A 24,574-nucleotide genomic window follows, 5' to 3' on the forward strand; every position below is an offset into this window, starting at 1 on the left:
TTAGGTTGTTGTTGCATGCATATGTGAAATGGAAATCAGTCTACCATGCACACATGTGTTTTCTCAAGGGAAACTTTGCTTTTGCTTTGCACAAGGTCCAATATAATATTTCAGAACAATATAAATACATGCATGTGACCTGTGAGCACTTGCACTTTTTTCTCCACTTTTTTTATTCAATAAATATCCATATCCCTTAAACATAAGATGCACTATCAGGATTTTCCGTGGCTTCTTTGGCAGAGTTTTTGTGATTTTTATATTTTTGCACACTGATGCAGCTGAGGTCAAAGGTCAGAGCTCAGTTTAGTTTTAAGTGCCGTTAGCCCTCCAATGTTTTGCCAGGGTTGATGAATATTAATGCGAATGTATTGATGCATTCTATCCGTCAGTTACCAGCGCTGCCCTACCGTCTCACAAAGGACTGTGTGATTTTGAGCAAGGATTGTGTGGTTGGACCCTTGACCCGGATTCTGACCTCAGCTGGGCGCTACACAGCTCCAGCAAAAGCACCGCCTTGGGTCAGAGTCAAGATCTCTCCATGGGCTCAAACAGTAAGCATTACGCACACACACAAACACACACATACACATTCACAAGCATACAGAGGTCGTCATGCCCGTAGGCTCTCGTCTGTGTTTATGCTTGGAAAGGCAGAGCGTTTACAAAAACAATCTCTCACTAAAGTATTATATTATATTTTATTTTATTATTACTGTATTGTTACCTGAATGATCAACAGCTGTGTTTTTTTTTTTTTGTTTAGTTCATGAGCCCCTTGTTTGTCCTGAACACTTAAACTGCCCACTGTTCTTCAGAAAAGTCCTTCAGGTCCCAGAGATTCTTTGGTTTTTCAGCATTTTTGTGTATTTGAACCCTTTCCAACAATAACTGTATGATTTTGAGATCCATCATTTCACACTGAGGACAACTGAGGGACTCATATGCAACTATTATATAAGGTTCAAACACTCACTGATGCTCCAGAAGGAAACACAATGCATTAAGAGCTGGGGGGGGGGGGGCTTCCAAACTTTTGGAATTTGAAGATCAGGGTTAATTTAACTTATTTTGTCTTCTGGGAAACATGTATCTTCTGTAGCTTCTGAAGGGCAGTACTCAATGAAAAAAATATGATATCTAGGCAAAATAAGAAAAATGTACACATCCTCATTCTGTTCAAAAGTTTTCACCCCCCAGCTCTTAATGCATCGTTTTTTTCCCTTCTGAAGCATCAGTGAAGGTTTGAACCTTCTGTAATAGTAGCATATTAGTCCCTCAGTTGTCCTCAGTGTGAAAAGATAGGCCTCAAAATCATACAGCCATTGTTGGAAAGAGTTCAAATACACAAAAAAGCTGAAAAATCAAAGAATTTTGGGACCTGGACTTTTCTATAGAACAGCGGGCAGTTCAACTGTTGAACAACTATCACTAAACAAACAAACAAACAAACAAAAAAGCGCAGCTGTGGATCATTCAGGTAACAACACCGTATTAAGGCAAGTGTATGTAAACTTTTGAACTGGGTAATTTTTATAAATTCAACTATTATTTTCTCTTATATGTAAACGTCTTTTATGTGAAATATTAAATTCAAGTCAGTACTAAATAAAAAATAACATCCATTTTGTATGATCCCTCTTATTTTGGTAAAATAATTAACATTTAGCAGATTCTTCAATGTGTATGTAAACTTTTGACTTCAACTGTATTAGTCACGGATACAGAAAATTAACTTTACTTTAAATTTCACCAAGCTGATTAAACTAAAAACTCCCACAAATCATGTTTTCATGCTATTTTAATTCTTATTTTGACGTATCAAAGTGGTTATATCTAAATATGTGAGTTGTTTACTTACTATTTCAAATTAATCTTCCCATTAGCGCCATTTTTTTCCTTTTATTTATTTATTTATTTTTTATATCGTTAATTCAGAACATGCACAAACACAAGATGCATGATTTATCACATGAACCAATCACAGTCGAACATAACCAGTCATATCCAGGCATTGCCTCATATGATGTGACTTTCCCCCATTCATTCTCAATTGCACTCCAAAAACTCACAGCACACTTTAGGGAGTCAGACACAGACTTTAGCTGCTGGTGTTGCTGTTAGACAGTTTTTTTGGTTTGTTTTTTTGAAAAACTAGTGATTTATACACTCCTGAATGTTATATTTTGTAATACTGGCATTCACGCTGCCCTGTTTTTCATATAACATGAATTTATTCTGATTCTGAATCAGTTTCCCTTAATCATTTTAACACCTCACCCAGAAGAGAGGCACCTTGACTGTTCCCAGAACAGTTTTTTTTCTAACTTCAGTACGTGTTCTCGTAAACTTCTGTGACCTCATTCCCTCTGTACACGGCGGTCTGCTTTCCACATGTCAGCCACTGGCATGAGATCTAGAAGAGGAAAACAGGATGAATGCTCAGCATGCTTTCTCTCCTCCTTTCTCCCTCCCGAACACTGTCACACTCTCTCTATTTCTATCCCATGACACATCGCAATTAGAAGCGTACACCAGGAACAAAGCATGGCAGCGAAGACAGAAATAATCTGGGAATGCCGAAACAATCATTGTTTGATTGCAAGCTGGAAACCAGTGGGCTGCAAATTACCACATGTTTATCAAAATGAAAGCAAGATTTACTTTCCTAGTACACCTTTTTGGTGATGTAATGCAAAACTTAGCCTTTTTTACATTGCGTCAGCCTCCATTGTAGTTTTCAAATTTGGCTTAATTCCATATTAAAATTTTTTTTTCCTTCATTACTATTTAGTCTTATTCTAAAAGTAAAATGGTGCACCATTTCACATTGCCTTCAATAAAGCGATATGCCACTCGAGGGCATGTGTTGCAGTCATTTCACCACATTTAAGAGTCGAGTGTTGACATGGTAAAATCATTGCAATGCTTGGTCTCAACTAAAATATTGCTTTAAAAAAAGCAGCAACAGCAATATGATTAAAATGGCATTGGTTAATAAATAATTACATTAATTATTAACAATAAACACAATAAATTATTTCGCCTAGTACTATAGTAATATAACTGTAGGCTGTCTAAAGTTGCCAAACATTAATATAGAATTCAATTGATGTGAGGTCACTGGTTTGCATAATTTAGCTGTTTTACAACATTTTTAAAAATGTGTCTCATTCTGTCAGATTTTAGAGCCGTTTTATTTTTTATCATTCATGTTATACTGTAGATTTGACATTTCCAGTATATTTTCAGTCACCACAGTTTAAAAGTTTGGGGTTGGTATATACAATTTTTACAATATTAATACAATTTCAAAAATTATGAAATGGAATTTGTCACATGATCATTTAAAAAATATTTGCTGATTAAGAGTTTATTTTTTTTTTTTTACAATTATTTTCCATGTTAAAAATATCATATTAAGCATAATATCTGTGTGAACAAAAGAACAGCATTTATTTCAGAATTTTTTTTTGTAACAGTATTAATGTTTACTGTCAGGTTTGAACAATTGAATGCATCCTTGCATGCATGAATAAAAATTTGAATGTCTTTAAAAAATAATAAAATAAATAAATACTACTGACACCAAATGCATCCTGCTTTATATATGCATCCATTTTTGAAAAAGTAAAATAAAAAACAAAATTCCTACTGACCCTAAACTTTTTAACATTAGTGTACATTATTATAATATATATCTAGGGCCCTATGCAATTTGTTTTAATTTTTCTGGATTCTGTTTTTTTCCATTTACATTTTTCTATTCTATGTTTTAATGGTTAAATTAAATTGTATTAATTGCATGTTTAATTAACTGAAATCATTACACTTTTTTAAACACACAATTTAACAGCAATTTATTAAAAGTTAAAAATTACATTTTAAGGCCATATAAAATACATTTCATTTATTATTCTTATTTTATTTGTGTTTTCCATTAAATTTCTGAATTCCATTTAATGGTTTGATTAAATGTTTATTTTTTTCCCCCAAAGTTTGATTAAATATTAATCTTCAGAAGCATCTGTAAATAATTGATTTTATAAAAAAATATATTTTTTTTTTTCACAAATACTGTGATTTTTTTCTGGTACATATTTCTTAAAAATAATGCTTTAACATTAAGTAAAAAAATAAATTCTGTTGACGTTTCAAGTTAAATCCAATTCAAATTAACATGTTTATGTGTTAATGTACTCCTATATTGAATTGGCAGAGAAATTCCGTGACATTCTGGCTTTTACGGTAAATTCCATTTTTATGACTGGAAATCATAGGGCCCTATATACAATATGATATAATAATTATATATGTGACCCTGGACCACAAAACCAGTCATAAGGTTAAATTTTACAAAACTGAGATGTATACATCACATGAATACTCAATAAATAAGCTTTCTATTGATGTATGGTTTGTTATGATAGGACAATATTTGGCCGAGATACATCTATTTGAAAATCAGGAATCTGAGGGTGCAAAAAAATCAAAATACTGAGAAAATCACCTTTAAAGTTGTCCAAATTAGGTTCTTAACAATGCATATTACTAATCAAAAATTACATTTTGATATATTTACAGTAGGAATTTTACAAAGAATCATCATGGAACATGATCTTTACTTAATTTCCTAATGATTTTTGGCATAAAACAAAAATAAAAAATTTTGACCCATGCAATGTATTTTTGGCTATTGCTACAAATATACCCCAGCGACTTAAGACTGGTTTTGTGGTCCAGGGTCACATATGTGTTGTAGATGGTGCTTAGCAATAATGCTTAATCATTTATTTTGTTCCAAAAACATTTAAAATATAAGAAGCATTGCACTTTCCCAGGCCTCCTTTCTAGAAGTTCAAAAAACACTTTTTTTTTTTAGTCTCTTCCAGTTGCCGTGTGGCAAAGGGTTGAATCGGAGTATCTTTAATTGACTTCAGAGGCGCAGATTCTTGTGGAAAACTGCATTTCCAACCATGTATTCCAGTCCTTCACCTGCCTTCCAGGCGGATTTTTGCATAGACTTCCATGTACTTAAAGCCTCTTTCAAGAGATCATTATTCGTTTCCCCTTATAAATATAGTACTTACGATCAAAAAGAGGATTTTTTTTTCACATAAATTAAAGATATTCACTTCCCAGCCCTTCACATCTCCTCATATATGCATTCCCAGTGAAGTTAAGGGGATTGTTATCCTAAACCTATTTTAAATTCATTGCCTTGGAATATTTTAAATGCTCTCTCTGAAAGACTTAACAAGCCGTGCCGACAGCTGCAAGGTGTTATAGGCGCTTTCTGACAGTCCTCAAAATGTTTAAGACTCCAATAGGTCACATGTCTCCTCCTCGTCCAATAAGATCACTCGGAGAGCTGCCGGCCGCCACCGCGTGAGTTTTTTTCAAGATCCTTTTGACCTTGAAATGTCTGGAAAGATTATTCCCAAATATATAGAGAGATAAAAGAGTGCGCACCTGTCTCTCCACTCTTTCTTCACCGTGGGGGTCGTGCCTTGCTCCCACTTAACGCTCTTTCACTCTCGGCTTAGCAAACAGACACCTGCCGTCACCTAAAGTGCCTACAGTAGAGACTAGTGGGCTGCCGTCGCTCACAAACGACACTAACACTAATGACGAAGTGCTTGACTTTTCCCACAATGACACACTTGACTTTTCCGTATAATCACACAGCATGACGTTTAGACGGGCGGGACGAGAGAAACATGTTGCTTGGAAACACAGTTTGGGTTCAGGAAGCGCTCGCTGGCTGTTTGATAGGTCGGACCCGCGGTGACACAAACCAGACTGTTAAAATGTCATATGCTGAATGCCACTTTTTGCCCAGCAGGGAATAAACAAGATTACATGCAACTAACCAAAAGGCTGCAACTTTTTCATCTGTCATACGGTGGAAGCTAGTGATACACTTTCTTGTGTTTGTTCTCTTATAGGTTTGGGAAACTACCTGTACATTGAGGCCAGTCCTGAGACGCAAGGCCAGAAAGCCCGGCTGTTCAGTCCGAGTGTGGATCCTGACACCGGACCGCTCTGCCTGATGTTCTCCTATCAGCTGGAGGATCAGGGGACACTGAGGGTCCTGCTGCAGAACAAACACCAAGAGGAAACCCTCCTCTGGTCCCTTCGTGGAGACCAGGAGCCCATCTGGAAAGAAGGACGGACCATCATTCCTCGATCTCCTAATGAATTTCAGGTAAGCATTTTAGAGATGATGCACAGGAAAATACATTTAAAACTTTGATGTAAGGTAAATAGCGTTGGTAAACCATAAAATTGAATTTAATAGAATTTAAACAATTGATGTTTAAATTCTATTTTACTAAATTCTATTTTATAAATTAATCTCGGTATAGATAATCTCAGAGAAGAAAAGTCAGAGACTTTAAAACTTAAAAACTTTAACTTTAAATGACTTTAAAACAAGCAATTGTTAGTTAAGAAGTCAGAATTGTGAGTTATGAATATGAATTGTGAGATATCACAAGTTTTTTTCCCCGCAGAATTGGAAGTTATGACTCACAATTTTATTTCCCACAATTCTGACTTTATGATTCGTAATTGCAATTTTTAACTCATTATTCGGAGAAAAATTCTATATTTCAAGGTTGTATCACGCAGTTCTAAGAAAAAGTGAGAAGTGTAAGTTTGTATCACATAATTCTGAGAAAAAAAAGTCAGAATTGCAAGTTTATATCATGCAATTCTGAGAAAAATGTCGGAATAGTGAGTTTGTATCACGCAGTTCTGAGAAAAAAAATCAGAATTGTGAGTTTTTATCACATAAATGTGAGAAAAAAAGTCAGAATTGCAAATTTATTTAGTGCAATTCTGAGAAAAAAGTCGGAATAGTGAGTTTGTATCACACAGTTCTGAGAAAAAAATCTGAATTGTGAGTTTGTATCACATAAATGTGAGAAAAAAGGTCAGAGTTGGAAAAAAAATCAGAATTGCAAGTTTGTATCATGCATTTCTGAGAAGAACATGAGAATTGTGAGTTTTTATCATGCAATTCTGAGAAAAAAGTCAGAATTGTGAGTTTGTATCACTTAATTTTGAGAAAAAGTCAGAATTGTGAATTTGTGAGAGAAAGTGAGAATTGTATGTTTTTATCACGCAGTTTTTAGAAAAAGAATTGTATGTTTGTATCATGCAGTTCTGAAAAAAAGTCGGAATAGTGAGTTTGTATCACGCAGTTCTGAGAAAAAAGTCAGAATTGTGAGTTTGTATCACATAAATCTGAGAAAAAAGGTCAGAGTTGCAAAAAAATCAGAATTGCAAGTTTGTATCATGCATTTCTGAGAAGAACATGAGAATTCTGAGTTTTTATCATGCAATTCTGAGAAAAAAGTCAGAATTGTGAGTTTGTATCACTTAATTTTGAGAAAAAGTCAGAATTGTACGTTTGTATCGTGCAATTCTGAGAAAAAAGTGTAAATCTCATGCATTTATTCCTAATTTAAAAATAAAAAGTCTATCATGTGTATTTTTAACCAAATAAATAAAAAAAGGATAGTATTTATAATTGTTGCACTGCTTTTGTAGTTATTTATTTAATAATAAAAAAATCTAATGAGAGTCATATGGAATTTGTAATGGAAATTTAAACAATTAAAATGTAAACTGAAATAATCTCACACTACAAAAATCTTTATGGTGTCAAAATATGCTTAGTTAAAAAAATAATAATAGTTTTCTGTCTAAAACATGATACTTGAATCTTTTAACAGCCCAAATAATTACTTATTTGAATCTTCATTAATTATTATGTAAACCTTTATGTACTTGTTTAGTCTTGGTAGTGTGACATGTGCTCATATTTTCATCACACAGGTGGTAATCGAAGGATTTTTTGAGGGTATCAAAGGCCACATCTGGATCGATAACATCCACATGAGCATGAACACACCACTGGAGGAGTGTACTCGTAAGTGTGCACGTTTCATCTTTTTCTCCCGTCATTAGTTTTGTCCTTTTGTTGTCATTCATAGCAACAATTTAAGCCAAAGCCGTGCATTATCTCCACCAGATGTTTCTCCCTGCCACGCTCTTTCTGGTTTCCTGTGAAGTCACCTTTATCTCTTCATTACAGGCGCCACATATTCCAGTTCCACCATTTCACCATAATTCGTTGAGAATCTCGCTCCGTAAACCTCTCTATTTACTGTGATCAAACCTAGCCATCACAGCCACTATCTCAAGGAGCTTCTCAAAATAGAATTTATTAACATGAAAGGAGGACACACACAAAAAAATACTGCGGCTCGTTGTTTGCCATCAAACGCAAAATGTAGAATCAAATCTAGGCCACAAATGCCCCTGGGCCTCGATGCTAATCTATGTTTCATTATTTCCTTTGCACTTCTCCTTCCATGTTTGTAAACACAGATTTTTAACGGAATTAGTTGATAGCCCAAGCCTTTTGAGGATGGATCTTGCACAGAAGCTTTGTGGTTTACGGTCTTAAAGACATCAGAAACGTTACCATGTGCTCGCCGCTTCTACGATTCCCAGTCCATAACTGGAAACCCTGATTTAGTCATTTTTGGCTCGTGGCGTTGCCGTTTGGCTCGCTTCATAGCTACGGGACTTGGTGGTTAATTTCGAATCCAAAAATTGGAAGCCTCCTGAGCTCGTGTTCCACCATGCGCCTGCTGTGATTCTTCCCAAAGCATGCTGGGAGAGTTCTTATCGACCAGTGCAGTTGGACTTGTAGTCCCCGCCAAAAAGAGATCCCTGGGCCGCTGGCCCCCACAACAGTTTCTCGTCTGTTTCTAATTGTTTGCGTTTCAAGAATTCGAGCAATCTTCACCATCCCCTCCATGTTTGCTCCCCAAAACAAAACCTTCACAACATGAAAACAGCTTAAAACTTGAAAACACGCTTCTGTGCCAACAAACTGAGAATCAAATGCTTTATCTGAACACTGAATGGAGGTTGGGACAGAGAATTTAGCTGAAGGAAAAATGCTTTTAAGTAATAGCATTTGGAAACAGCACCTGGGTGAATCTCAAAACCTGTTAAGAACATGTCCAGGTCATAACTCATTCCGAAAAAGACAAGGACTGTGAGGATTTTTTGCATTGTTACATTATTTTCATGACCATTGATCACCTGAACCAGAATATTTGTATTTTTAAAAAGCCATTAGAAACACAGAAAGACCATTTAAAATGATCTGGTGAAAGTCAAAGGTGATACTAACTGCTGTACACACTTTCCTGTATTAATTTAAATAATCTTGTATTTTTCCTGTATTAAAAAAATTATCTAGAATGTTTGATTAAAAATATAGATAGATTTTTACTAGTTTACTATAATACAAACAAGGTACTAGACTTGTTTGTATTATAGTAAACTAATAATAATAATAAAAATAATAATAAAAAAGCATTAATTATTAAGAATAATGGGAATAATAATCATAGTTGACTATTTATTACTATTAATAATAATAATAGTAGCATTATTAATATTTTTAAATAATGGGGATAATATAATACCTAATAAAAAGTGATAATAATTGAGAATAATGAATCAAAAGTAAACTTTCAGACACATTACAGTAATAAGAGTTTTGGGTCAATTATCAAGAAAATAATGTCACAGTCCACAAAATCAATCAATAAATAATAAGAAGAATAATAAAGCATTAATAATAAACATTATAATTAGTTTTTATTATTATTAATAGTAATAATAGCATTATTAATATTTGAAAATAATGGAAATAATAAAAATAATAATAACTGATGATAAAGTATTAATAATTGAGAATAATGAATCAAAAGGAAAGTTTCAGACACATTACAGTAATAAGAGTTTTTGAGTTAATTATCAGAAAAATAATGTCACAGTCCACAAAAGCAATAACAATAATAATAATAATAAAAGCATTAATAATTTAGAATAATGGGAATAATAATCATAATGATTAGTTATTATTATTAATATTATTGTTATTGATAATGGCAATATTAATATATTAAAACAATGGAAATAATAATAATAAAAATAATGATGAAAAAATATTAATAATTCAGAATAATGAATCAAAGGTAGTGACATTACAGTAATGAGAATATTTGGGTTATAAATAATAATAAAAATCATTAATAATTAGGAATAGTAATTTATTAATTTTATTATTATTAACAATAATAACAATACCATTATTAATATTTGAAAATAATGGGAAAAATTAAAATAATGATAATAATTGATGATAGGAGTATTAATTATTGAGAATAATAAATTAAAAGCTAACTTTTAGACACATTACAGTAATGAAAATTTTGCGGTTAGTTATCAAGAAAATAATGTCACAGTTCACAAAATCAATAATAATGATGATGATGATTAATATGATTAATATCTGAAAGCAATGGGAATAATAATAACTGATGATAAAGGTATTAATTGAGAATAACTAATCAAAAGTAAACTTTCAGACACATTACAGTAATGAAAGTTTTGGGGTTAATTATCATGAAATTAATGTATTTGTGGGTGATTTGCGGGTGAAATATTTCAGAAACCATCTTAGTTGTATTTCCCCTGTAGTGTCTGATGTAGGTTATTCTAGGTTTTTATTTTTTGAAGTTCAGTGCATGTTTTCAAAGTCATCAGCATTAGATACAGTAAGGCATGCATGTACCCCACCGTTAACCTCATGTTACAGATTAACATTTAGCTCTGCTTGTCTTTCTCTCTTTCTCTGCCTCTCCCCATCTTTCTTTTCCTCATCTAGAGCCTTTCGCCGCGGTCCCTCCGGACATGACCGGTGAGTTTAAACTCTCTGCCTCGGGTGTGAATGTTTGCACTTCCTGCTCTCTGCCCTGCTCAGCAGTTATTGTTTACAGCGGTGGTCTAGGGTTCCTTTTCCTGCCTAGCGTGTGGTATTTATGCAGTGAGTTGAGGAGCCTGGGGTTGGGTCGGTTATTTGAGGTGACCAGTACGTTTCTGACATTTTTTATTACCGTGTGGCCCAGTTAAGGTCCCAACTGGGAAAGATGCTCAAACATGGACTGTCAGGCTGCTGAACCCATGAGGCTGATCTGCCACAGTGTGACACAGTTTGACAATAAGCAACCATTTAATAATGATAATTGTGACCCTGGATCACAAAACCATTTGTATTGGCTGAGAAACAATTATTTAAAAATCTGGAATCTGAGGGTGCAAAAAATCGAAATATTAAGAAAATAGCCTTTGAAGTTGTCCAAATGAAGTTCTTAACAATGCATATTACGTTTTGATATATTTACAGTAGGAAATTTACAAAATATCTTCATGGAACATGATGTTTACTTAATATCCATGATTTTTGGCATAAAAAAAACCAAATAACCCATGCAATGTATTGTTTTCTATTGCTGCAAATATATCCGTGCTACTTACGACTGGTCCAGAGTCACAATTGGTCCCTAAACTAAACTGTTGCCAACCATTTTTAAAGAAATTGATACTATTTTCAAAGTCTATATGAAATATAAAATGTTTCTATAATGAATACACATCTATCTGCTGAGGGAAACTTTTTTTGTGACTCATTGGATATTTAAACCATAGTTTAATATGTAAATGCATGCCTGTTTTTTGTTTTATTGAAGATATTTGAACTCTAAAATGCATATTTTATTTATTATAGACTGGTTTATGAAAAGCTGATCCTGTGCTGACAAAATAACTGTCTATGCTGTGTCTAAAATGTATTTTAGACATAACATCGATGGCTATAAATGTCTTTTTCAAGCAATATCATAGTTGGAATCACCTGTATGTTTATAGATTGCATTCATTTCAAAGATTGATAGCTGATGGAAAAAATCAAATAACCAATTTCTAATGAAAATTCCTTATCTGTAATCTCAAATGACTAGAAAAGGCATGGGAATTGTGAGAAAGGTGTAGGATACCTTGAAAACTAAGTATTTGTCAGTATATAGAACACAGACATGGACTGCCGTCCAACACTGGACACTGAAGCAGCATAATGGTTTTTATATTTGGATTTCCCATTTCTTTTTATTACAAAACTGTATTTTTTATTTTTTTTTAAACTTGCATTGGCAAGAATCCCCAAACAAGCTACCGGCGTATTAGCACCTCCGCTTTCTTTTGTGAAATGAGTGTCAATAAAAGACACTGGCAGAGCCAAGTCGCTCTCCCTAATGAGTGGCTCAGTCATGCTCTGTGGCTGAATATAGCATAACAAGATGTCTGCCTGTGCCGGGTTCTGCTCAGATGGCAGCATTGCATCAGAGACTCAGGGTATGTCTCGTTGGAGTCCCTGGAGAACTGCTTTTTTGGTGTCATTCTTTTCTCGAATGTTCGCTTCTCACACGGTGCTTACTAATCTGCGAGATAGACAAAGCAGAGCTGACAAGAACCTCTGCTTTCACTTGTTGTGTGATCGTAATATTTGTTACTATTTTGGTTGTTTTCGTCGGGATGTAGGTCTGTTTTTATTTTCAGCGTGTCAGAAATTGCTCAAAGCTGTTGCAATTTAAAGTCAACATGCGGCGTTTCACGTTGGCTTTCGAAAGCAGCTGAAATCATCCAGTAGCTTTGTGGTTGGTGTGAAAATTAGCCTATTACGATTCTTGGAGTGTTACACTTGGTGGTTTGATGGTTGTAATTATGCAGATTCAGTCATGGATCTATAGTGACTTTTTTCACAAGATATTGCATTTGTACTTTAATTCCATATATTGATATTGTATTTTATTTATTATTATTTATTAAGTGTTTTTTTTTTCAATGCTAATGTGCATTCATATACAGTTTAAGTTAAGCAAAAGTTTGCATACACCTTGCAGAATCTGCAAAATGTTAATTATTTTACCAAAATATAAGGGATCATACCAAAATGCATGTTAAATTTTATTTAGTACTGACCTGAATAAGATATTTCACATAAAAGATGTTTACACATAGTCCACAGGAGAAAATAGTTGAATTTATAAAAATGACCCCATTCAAAAGTTTACATACACTTGATTCTTAATACTGTGTTCTTAACTGAATAATCCACAGGCATGTGTTTTTTTGTTGTTGTTGTTGTAGTGATAGTTGTTCATTAGTTGTCCTGAACAGTTAAACTGCCCACTGGTCACGATGCATTAAGAGCTAGGGGGTGAAAACTCTTGGAATTTAAAGATCAGGGTAAATTTGACTTATTTTGTCTTCTGGGAAACATGTAAGTATTTTCTGTAGCTTCTGAAGGGCAGTACTAAGTGAAAACAATATGATATTTAGGCAAAATAAGAAAAATGTGCACATCTTCTTTCAGTTCAAAAGTTTTCACACCCAAGCTTTTAATGTATCGTTTTTTTTTTCCTTCTGGAGCATCAGTGAGCGTTTGAACCTTCTGTAATAGTTGTGTATGAGTCCCTCAGTTGTTCGCAGTGTGAAAAGATCTCAAAATCATACAGTCATTGTTGGAAAGGGGTTCAAATACACAAAAATGCTGAAAAACCAAAGAATTTGTGGGACCTAAAGTTTAACTATTCAGGACAAACAAGGGACTCATGAACAACTATCACTAAACAAAAAAAAAAAAAAAGCTGTGGATCATTCAGGTTCAACTATTCGTTCATTCAACTACTATTTTCTCTTGTGGACTGTATGTAAATGTCTTTCATGTGAAATGTCTTATTCAGGTCAGTGCTTAATAAAAAATAAGAAGCATTTTGTATGCCCCCTCTTCTTTTGGTAAATTAATATAATAATAATAATTTAAAACATGGCATACTTGACAAAATTAGAGCAAGACCATGCAAAAAAAGCAAAAATGTCACATTGGGTCTGTCTCAGTCTCAGTTGTGGTGCCCAGCCCTATTACAAACTCCTGCAATAATCGATATATCTGTCAGCATTCTGCAAGAACCAAAAGACTGAGGGAGAGCAGAATGCATGTGCCTCTGCTTGGCAAAACAGCCTCTTTTTTTGAATGCAGCCCCAATGTACCCCTAAGACATAACGGTTTGGAGAACTACCAGCACTTGTAGTCATGTATATCCACCTGCCCTTTGAGTAGTCCTGGAGAGAGACTTGTCCCAAAATCCAGCATGCAATATGATTTATAGTACGGCATTCCCACTCCCCAGGACTAGAGCGGGGCAGTCTTTATTTGCAGCATGCTTGGAGTCTGACTCAGGTGCCTATTTGAAAGCACGTTACATAACAGCACTGCATTTACTCCCATTGTTTCACTGTACATGCCTCTATGTAGATCCCTCAATGCCAGATGGTGATATCGAACAGTGAAACATGGAGCATGAAGCTTCTACCCTACGTGATTGTATGCCAATCAGTCAATACAGCATCTTAGTGTGCTTGCATTTGAACCCAGCAGTAGTTTCACAGTTTGTATATCTCTCCACCAGGGGGAGCCCTACCTGGCAAGAGTGAGCCAACAATAGATACGCTGTCAGTACCACCCGTTTTGCCCAACTGGTATTACATAATGGCTGGTGGAGGAGCCATCTTGTTCCTGCTCATTGTCATTGTCATGGCCGTTAGCTGTCGCCATCTTACGGCCAGGAGGAACCAACCCACAATGGCCTACTACAGCCCTCACAATGCACATTACCCCAACGGCGGCACGCATAGAGCTGGCGTGACGCCCAAGTTGACTGTATGGGTTGAGAAGGGCGATGGCAATTCCTACTGGTGAACACCTGGATTAAAGATTTAGAGGTTTGCCTGCAAATGCTGACTTCGTGAAGGAAGTCCTTGACAAAAGCAGATCTCAGATTGAAGAGCTGGAGGAGAACCTCAAAGAACGCTCTCAGATGCTTGGATCCAACGATTTTTCTGTTTCCTCGTTCTGTTTGTCTTCTTTTCTTTCTTGGATACCGACGACCCTGTCTTACTAGCGCGCTCAGCTTGTTTACCACATCTAGAGCCTCATGATGAGCGCCACGCCAAGAGGACGTGTTATCTAATGACCTGGACTGGACTGACTTTGTTCCAGTGTGCTGTACTTATGTTAAATCAATGTGATTAGACACTGGGGAGTTCAGAGCTGTTGTGGACACGCCACAATGTTTGCACTTTGACTAGTCCCTGAGATTGATTACGAGTACTTTACCTTATTATAGCAGAACATGGGAACAGACCTTTGGTGAAAGAAAGAAGCTTTCAGGAAATCAAAGCATACGGGCGGAGGCTCCATTACTGAGAATGTGCTTCTTAGCACTTTTTGAATACAACGCAAGCATGATTTAATTAGTAATAAGGGAAGGCGGAGTATTGCTTAAAAGGTTTCTGCATGTAAACAACTTGAGTTAAGTCTGATGAATAAGGAGTCCACCTAAGATGATATAAACATATGCTGTCTTGATGAACACTGCCTTTAAAGTCAACATGAAATCAATTTTTTTTCTAAAACCTTGCCAATATTTAACACAGTAGATTAATGCCGGTTGTCAATAATGTAATAAAGAGTGCTTCAGTTATTGCAAACAAAAATAGATTTGACAAAAGAATTGACATTGGGTTTCCCAATTAAAAAGCCTTAACAAAAGTGGCAGGAAGAATGTGCAAACTCGTATTCAGAAGATGAAACGCCAACTTTTCAGTCTCGTCTCGTTTTTTCATTATGGATTTAAAATGCATTGCAAATGTTTGTTCATGTTGACTTTAAACATTGTATTAGGCATGGTTTTATATCAATGATGTGCTCAACTTAAATCAAGTAATGGCACCACCAATGAGATACGAGAATTAGAGAGATTATGTAAGGGAGTCTTCATGTTTTGTGTTTGTTTCTTTGTTCTCTGGCAGTATCTAGGTTATTCCTTTTTTATCTCGCGTTTCTCACATTTTTTTCCCCAAAGATCACCCAAAACTGTGTTGGCGTGTGTTATTCTGAGCAAATGCTTGCTGGTGTGGAGGCTCCAAAAACAAGTCCCATAAACAAAGACAGCTGTTTCCTCTCTGCGTCTCCATGCGATGAGGAAGCGCAACTTGTGCAGATATCAACACCTGGTAGCAATTTTGGTTCACTGAAGCATCATGAAGCTTCAGGAGTGATTAGCAGTGAATGCTGTCCAAGACCGACATATGCGTTTTCATAGCCATGTTGAATCATTTATTGAATTGAGTTGTCATTCGGTTTTATAGGTTATATTAATCAGTTTCGGATTAGGAAAGAGGAGTGTCATGAACATACTGTGGCAGTACCATTTGATCACCATATGGTATTGCATTACCCCAGTACAAATGTCCAAAGCGCTACCTGTTTAAAAGCATTAGTTCACCCCAAAATGAAAACTTACTGCAATGTTATTCCAGACTCGTATGACTTTCGTTCTTCTGTGTAACACAAAAGGAAATGTCTTGAAAAATGTTCTTGTTGCACCTTTATGTAAATGAAAATGACCTCACCATATATACAGTATGATAAATTTGTGAGAGCAAAAAATAGGCATCATTTACTCAAATCTCATTTGCGTTGACGTATAATCAAATATAGTGGCAAATTTGACATCAGTGACATCAAACCGCATTAGTTGTCTAATGTCAAAACCAGATTCTTGGAATGTATCTCACAAGTTTGAACTGTTTTCTAGTAGTTTTCTGTTTTATTTTATAGAAAAACAGTAAACATTTGTGACCCTGGACCACAAAACCAGTCTTAAGTATGGGTGTATTTGCAGCAATAGCCAAAAATACATGGGTCAAAATAATACATTTTTGTTTTATGTCAAATATTATTAGGATATTAAGTAAAGATCATGTTCCATGAATATTTTTTTTGTAAATTTCCTACCGTAAATATATCAAAACTAGTAATATGCATTGCTAAGAACTTCATTTGGACAACTTTAAAGGCGATTTTCTCAATATTTAGATTTTTTGGATCAGATTCCAGATTTTCAAATAGTTGCATCTTGGCTATTTATTGTCCTAACAAACCATACATCAATGGAAAGCGTATTTATTCAGCTTTCAGATGATGTATAGATCTTAATTTTAAAAAATTGTGGTCCAGGGTCACATATCATAAAAGGAGTTTGTACAAATGCAAACTTTTCCCAAACCATACAATAGATTTGTGTGAGCAAAAATAGTCATTATTCACTCAAATCTAATTTGCGTTCACATATAATCAAATATGGTGGCAAAGTTGCCATCAGTTACAGTAAATGCCATTGGTTCTCGAATGTCGTAACCAGATTCTTAAAAAAAAAAAAGATTCAGTAAAACACAATGTAAACATTTAGCATTTCCTTTTGTTTTTCACATTTGAAATGAGGGTTTGGAACGACTTCGGAGCGTTTTGTATCATTTTAACACCAGCTATGTCTTTAAAAACCTTCAGCAAATCTAGAATCAGAACTCAAAGCATTTCAAAAGATCTTCATGTTGATATACGAAGTATAGAGCTGTTCAAAATGGAAATAAAAGAATAAAGACCCTTGGCTCCGGAGGGGCTTTTTAATGCCATTTCCTGCTGTGAGGTGTAAGAGATGTTTTGGCACCGTCATGCAATGTGCTTTTAAAGCAGCCACTTTATCGCTCTTTTCTTCCCTAAACCATGTCCCCCCTTCTTTCTTCACTCTTAATATTTTTTAATTAGTTAATGGACCAGATACCATTTATTAAAGCTGCTATAGGCGTTTCGTCTCCCGCCCGGTGTCTCTCGTCGACTCGGGAAACCACATTAATGAGTGCGAGCGCTCTCTCGAGAACGCCGTCGACGCGTCACCCGGCGAGGCGTGATGCCAAACAGCCATTCTTCTCGGGCTCTTAATTGCATGAACCGAGAAGCTTCTAATAAAGCAAATAAAGTCTATTTTTCATAGAGCGGAGGATTGAGGTTGATGTTCACGCCCCTGCCGATGTCTCCCCAGATCCGAATGACTCATGCTACTTTTGGACACGAGCATCTCAGGGGTTGTCGAACAGTCGACTGCGTTTTCCTCGGAGGTTGGGTAGAATAGATCGCTCACAATGGATCCAGTCAGGCTACCGCCTTCGCATCCGTGGTGCGCGAGCTCTCACATTGATTTCTCTGCTTTTAGACACAGCGGGCTCCGACTCGGACGTTTTTGGAACAAAGCGACCTGATCCATAAAGCCATTTGAAAGTTATGGGCCTTTTATTGCACCGCAAAGCTTACTTAGGTGTTAGTGGAGGTGGTGATACTTCTGAAACAGACTATGAATTTAATCATAATAACGAGGATGATGATGATAATGCACTTTGCTTTATAAAAGTACCTTCTAACTGTGGTCAGCCTATACCTCAACTTTGAAATTAGTAAATTGTTTAAAATGCGAATGTGAACAGAATATTTTTGCTTGATGAATTTGTGTCTTGAAAACCTGCTTTTAAAATGTGACAATAAAATCTTATTTTTCTAATCCTCACTTCTCTTTATATCTATTTATATCAGCGCAGTAACAATAGACATTGGCCTATTTCTGCTGCTATATTTGTGTGTTCCCTTAATCTTTAAATGCTGGTATGCTTCAATTACTAATTATGTAGGTCACATGGTTATTCTCTGTACTCTGTAATTATGTTACATATCTTGCGACCCTTTAATAATTTATTACTTAGCCTCAAGTCTCAAAATATACTTAGATCTCTGTCAATCCAAGGCCCAATACTCCATGCAAGTCAATCCAAACACTTCAAGTTCCACAAGGGGCCACATTAGTGTAAATTAGGAAGTTAGTTGCTGTATATTGTTGATATAGTAATAGCTAGTTATCTGAATTCTGAATAATCCTATGATGTTATGATGTAAAGGTGAAAGTGTGACCCTATTGTGTATATATATGACCCTGGACCACAAAAACAGTCTTAAAGGTCAATTTTTGAAATCTGAAAGCTGAATAAATAAGCTTTCCATTAATGTATGGTAAGTTAGGATACAACTATTTGAAAATCTGGACTCTGAGGGTGCAAAAAAATCTAAATATTGGGGAAATTGCCTTTAAAATTGTCCAAATTAAGTTTTCAGCAATGCATATTACTAATCAAAAATTATGTTTTGATATATTTATGGTAGGAAATGTACAAAATATCTTCATGGAACATGATCTTTACTTAATATCCTATTGATTTTTGGCATAAAAGAAAAATTGATCATTTTGACCCATACAATGTATTGTTGTCTATTGCTACAAATATACCTGTGATACTTATGACTTTTTTTTGGTCAAGGGTCAGATATATGCATATGGTTAATAATAATTTCTTGCACACTTTATTTTTGTATTGTATATATTTCAATACAATGTCTACATTTCTGTCCGCAGTTAAAAAACCAGCCGTCGGAAATGGGCGTCTCTTCAACGGGAAAGACCACGTAAATGCAGGTTAGTTCCCACTACTACATACAGTACATACATGATTGCTTCCTGGCAGGCTATTTAGTCTAACCAAGTTCAAAGAATGGAACCAGGAATGAGAAATCTTTCATCTATTGTTTTTTTTTCCCCTCAAGGTTTTCAAATTAGTCAAAAACAGATGGTTTAGGCATATTTAGAGTGAACATGAACTCAAAATTCACCCTAATTACTTCAACAATACATGTTTCTGCTCTTATTGTGAATGGTTTGTTTGTGCACACTATCTGTCAAATCAAATCCCAATCTTTTTTTCTCTTCGAATATCCTGTTTATTTGAAAATACACCACATTATGTAATTAAATGGGTTGTGAATGCTGCTTCCATTCCGTAATTTTTTTTGGCACAAGCTGTGGAGCTCCACAGCGCATCTGTGCATATGTTTGCATGGGTAGAGCTGAGATGATACAGTGTGTTTGTGTGGGTACGTGTTTGTTCATACTCGCATCGCCCTCATGCACCCCGCATTTCTGCAAAGAAGCGCAAAAAAACCCATCTCCGGTTATCATACTTTCCGCCCTTCCCTTCTCGCTATCACACAGTTGGAATCCATCTCAACTCATAAAGATGTCTTTGTTTTGGCTCTTAAATAAATAAATAAAAAAGACAAGGACGAGTTAATTACCCAACCGAAATCTGTTCATCCTTAAAGACTGCCCCCCCCCCCTCCATCTGTCTTTCTTTCACTCTCCCTGACTTCCTTTATCAATGTCTTCCATCTTTTTCCCATTTTCCCCCCTACTCTAATACAACGTAATGAAGTCTGTGTTTAGCTTACACTCTTCACAAGCTGTCAATCACCTTGAAAGCCATTTGTTGGAACGAAAAGGGCAGAAGCTTTAACAAAATGCAACAGATATCAGTCAAAGTGCAAAAGCAGCTCAGCTGGTGTGAGTTTTGGCATCAGCTCGCTGTCAAAAGCAGCCTAATTAAGCCTAATGCAACCGCTAGCAAGGCACAGGGTGCCACAAAAGAGTTTACGGCTTAGTTTTGTCAGCTGAAAACAGCCACAGTTTTCCCACAGACCAGGCCATTAGTTGGTTATACTGTATGTATCTTTCTCAATAGGATACTGTGCGGGAAAACAAACACAAACTTCTGTTTAGCCTTCAAAGGCTGTAGTGTTAAACAAAACCTTCTTACAAAAACATATTGTATAAGTACAGTAACACTACTGATTGATTACTCTATTCATTTACCAAGGTTAAACCATGGTATTTTCTCCAAAATACTTCAAAGACTACCATTGTACTTACAAAAATGTTATTTGGACATGGTACTACCATGATATTACCACCATATCAGGTCCAAAAACAAAAGTTTACAGTTGAGGTCAAAAGTTTACATACACCTTGAAGAATCTGCAAAATGTTATAAGAGGGATCATACAAAATGCATGTTTTTTTAATACTGACCTGAATAAGATGTTTACATATAGTCCACAAGAGAAAATTATAATTTAAATTTGTGTTTTTTTATGATATTTGTTCTTGAGTCCCTTTTTTGTCTTGAAAAGTTGTCTTGAACTTCAAAAATCCTTCTGGTCCCACAAATTCTTTGGTTTTTCAGCATTTTTGTGTTTTTGAAGCCTTTCCAACAGTGACTGTAAGATTTTGACATCCATCTTTTCACACTGAAGACAACTGAGAGACTCATATGCAACTATAACAGAAGGTTCAAACGTTCACTGATGCTCCAGAAGGAAAAAACTATGCATTAAAAGCTGGGGGTGAAAACTTTTGAACAGAATGAAGACGTGCACATTTTTCTTATTTTGCCTGAATATCATATTTCATTTAGTACTGCCCTTCAGAAGCTACAGAAGATACTTACATGTTTCCCAGAAGACAAAATAAGTAAAATTTACCCTGATCTTTAAATTTAAAAAGTTTTCACCCCCAGTTTCCTTCTGAAGCATCAGTGAGCATTTGAACCTTCTGTAATAGTTGAATACGAGTCCCTCAGTTGTCCTCAGTGTTAAAAAAGATGGATCTCAAAATCAGTCATTGTTGAAAAGTGTTCAAATACACAGAAATGCTAAAAAACGAAGAATGTGTTGGACCTTTTTAAGAACAGCAGGCAGTTAACTGTTCAAGACAAAAAAGGGACTCAAGAACAAATTTCATTAAATAAATAAAAAAAACACAGCTGTGGATCATTCAGGTAACAACACAGTATTAGGAATCAAGCATGTCAAGTTTTGAACAGGGTCCTTTTTATAAATTCAACTATTATTTTATCCCAATTAACATTTTGCAGATTCTGCAAGGTGTATGTAAACTTTTGACCTTAATTGTATGTGCATTAGATCGTCAAGAACATTTCTTTATATGCTCTCCTTTTCTCTTGTTGTTGTAGGTTTCCAATTTCCAGAATGGAGCACAGCCGAAACGCCATCAGAGCCTCCGGTGACGCGTGTGGTCGATAAGGACAACACTTGGCTGTACTCTCTGGACCCCATTCTCCTGACCATCATCGTCATGAGCTCTCTGGGCGTTCTTCTAGGTGCCGTGTGCGCCGGCCTCCTCCTTTACTGCACCTGCTCGTACGGCGGCTTGACGTCACGCTCGTCCACCACTTTGGAGAACTACAACTTCGAGCTGTATGATGGGATTAAGCACAAAGTAAAGCTTAACCAACAGCGCTGCTGCTCCGAGGCTTGAGGAGAACAGATGGGGAGATATCAAGTATCCTAAAATGACCTCAAAGTAACCCGATTTGACTCTTTGAAGAGACGAGCCTCATCTCTTAGTATTCCTGGAATGCATGTCCATCTCAGCTGGAGAGCTCCTAGACTGAACTTCTCCTGGAGCTTATTTTCCAAGCAGTTGTGCTTATTCAGCTCTAACACTGCTGCCAAGGACTTCCTCGTCTTTCACTGGATTATATCAAAAGTGGAGAGTGCCACAAGAATTGACGAAACCCTTTCCAGGGCTCAGCCTCAAAATAAATGTCGATACATATCAACGTTCTGCTATTCCAAAAAGATGAGAGTATATCAGCTTAGATTTCTAAGAGGTCTAGTTTTTGAAATGGGAGATTTGGGGTTGGACTTTCAAGCCGCAAACTTCCGTCCACCATCATTCCCGAAAAAGTATGTTTTGTGGCCTAGGATGTGGTGCATTGTTTTTAAAGGCGTTGATGGGTTTAATGTTGCTTTATTGTTTTTCTATCGCAGAGAAGTTCAGTAGCCCAGGGTGATTATACGTCATTATTATCGTGTGTTTACAATCCATTGCTTTCAGCCAACCATTTTGTTTCTCTTGTCAGTCTGACAGCTTGGAAATGGAAAAGTAAGACAGATTGAGGGTTCTTAGATTTAGTTTTCGGCGCAGTGTGTTTTGTGGATTGTGTTTTGAAAAAAAAGGCACCACACTAGTTTGAAACGACTGAGGATTTTGTCAGTGCAACCTATGGATTGCTATAAATGGGAGACTAAGACTAAGCTAATGTGCGATCTTTAAGCTAGCAAACAGGCATTAAATAATGTGAAACAAGGGTTGAAAGCCTGACAGATACTGAAAGATGGATTTGAAATACAATTTCACTTATTTTTACTCTGGGCATTAAAGAATGCTACAGTTATAGGCTCACTGAGGTTCAGGTCCACTGCTTGTATTTGAAAAATAAACTAAAATCTATCAGTGCAGTATATCTTGGCCCCTGAGTCAAACAGATATTTTTACACCTCAAAATTAAAGTTTAAGTGGTCTGTAAGAAGTAAAACACTTTAGATTTGAATTTGAAGCAAAAAAGTGTATACATAAATATTTAATATATTTTCTTGAAATCCTTTTTGAGATGCCAAGATGAGTGTTAACGATAATTCACTTTAAAAAACATTTTACAGTTGTTCTTCTTTTAGGTTATGTGCAAACCAGTTAGGACCCAACACAGAGCCTTGTGGAACACCAATGCTTTCAAATGTACATCATACAGCAGTTATTTCCTCTGTTTCATTCCCAATTGATTTTTTTCTCTCTTTTACTCAGTTTCCATGCTTAGGCTTTATGTTAACAGGAGACAGGTTTGGTTGTAAACCTGCTCCCCTGTGGTTTTCAAAGACTGGAAGACAGATGCCGTAAATCTTTACCGACTTGCTCAGATGGGATTCCCCACCCTCATACATACTCGAAAAATACTTATTGTTGGAGCTGGTGGAAATAAATGCACCCAAAGCACACTACACCTCTGCAGAATAAGACACGTTATGAGAATCTGGGATCTCTGGGAGTTTTGAGGCACTGATAGGCGAGCCTAGATGTTTCTACTGAACCCTGCTTGATCCATACACATACCTGTACTTCTTATCTTCTTGAAGACTCTTGCTACTGGACCCCTGGACTTTTGCAAGTGCCTTGGAGCTACTTTGTTCCAGCCTCGGCTCTGGACCTGAAAAAAAAAAAAAGACTGCTTTGGAGCGTTCGTCTGTCTTAAACACTCGAAATACTTGAGAATCACAGCACTGGGTAGAATTCCAGTCTCTCTTTGGACACTTTGTACAGAAATTGTGCTTTTTATGATGATTATTATTGTTATTATGATTATTTAATAAAGGATTGTTAACATATTGGGTTGATGTGGATGCATGAGGAACATTCCAAGGTGACCGATTTTGATGTTTTACGATGGGTTTTGAATTTCGGGGTTACAAGAGCAGGGGATTGTTAAATGAGTTGAATATCCATTGCTCAACATGCTCACACACATGCATCTAATATTACAAATACCAGACCAGTACATAACGTACCTCGACTGACAACAAAAGGAGTCCATCAATAGAACCTCTGACTCTATTAAATAGCAACACATTCAGTCATAAAACACATACAAACTCACTCTTGCGCTCTCTTTCCAGCTATGTGTGCTACAGTTTCTCTCATCTCCCCATGGGCTCCCATTAGCACGGACCTTCAGTCGCCTTCATTTAGGGGCTCACAACATCAAAGCTTTGAAGTGCCTTACTGTTCCACCCCCTAAAGTTCCCTTCATCCCTCCACCTCATACAACCACCCAGTTGCATCCATTTAACTATTTCTCTACCTCGGCTTCCTCTCTGTTCCATAGTGTGCCTGCCTTTGCCTTTAACACTCTGGCTGTTTCACTGGCTAATGATGGGAACAGTAAAAGATAGTATAGTAGGGTCAATCAAATCAGCCTTGCTCCAGAGTCGGAATTGTGTGGCTTTAGC

At 36.0% G+C, this 24,574-nt stretch overlaps 1 protein-coding gene across 1 annotated transcript in view; it reads left to right on the forward strand.

Annotated features, from left to right (window-relative positions):
* nrp2a (neuropilin 2a) overlaps positions 1-23,951 on the forward strand; it is a 70,502-nt gene extending 46,551 nt beyond the window's left edge. Inside the window, exons 12-17 of the mRNA XM_073842690.1 lie at positions 393-554; positions 5,949-6,208; positions 7,846-7,939; positions 10,763-10,795; positions 19,293-19,352; positions 21,742-23,951. Coding sequence (XP_073698791.1) covers positions 393-554; positions 5,949-6,208; positions 7,846-7,939; positions 10,763-10,795; positions 19,293-19,352; positions 21,742-22,046 — 914 coding nt within the window. The 3' untranslated portion in view covers positions 22,047-23,951. The remainder of the gene's footprint in view (positions 1-392; positions 555-5,948; positions 6,209-7,845; positions 7,940-10,762; positions 10,796-19,292; positions 19,353-21,741) is intronic.
* Positions 23,952-24,574: the final 623 nt, after the last annotated feature.

Source organism: Garra rufa, chromosome 6 (genome assembly GCF_049309525.1).
Source record: "Garra rufa chromosome 6, GarRuf1.0, whole genome shotgun sequence".
NCBI classification, from domain to species: domain Eukaryota; kingdom Metazoa; phylum Chordata; class Actinopteri; order Cypriniformes; family Cyprinidae; genus Garra; species Garra rufa.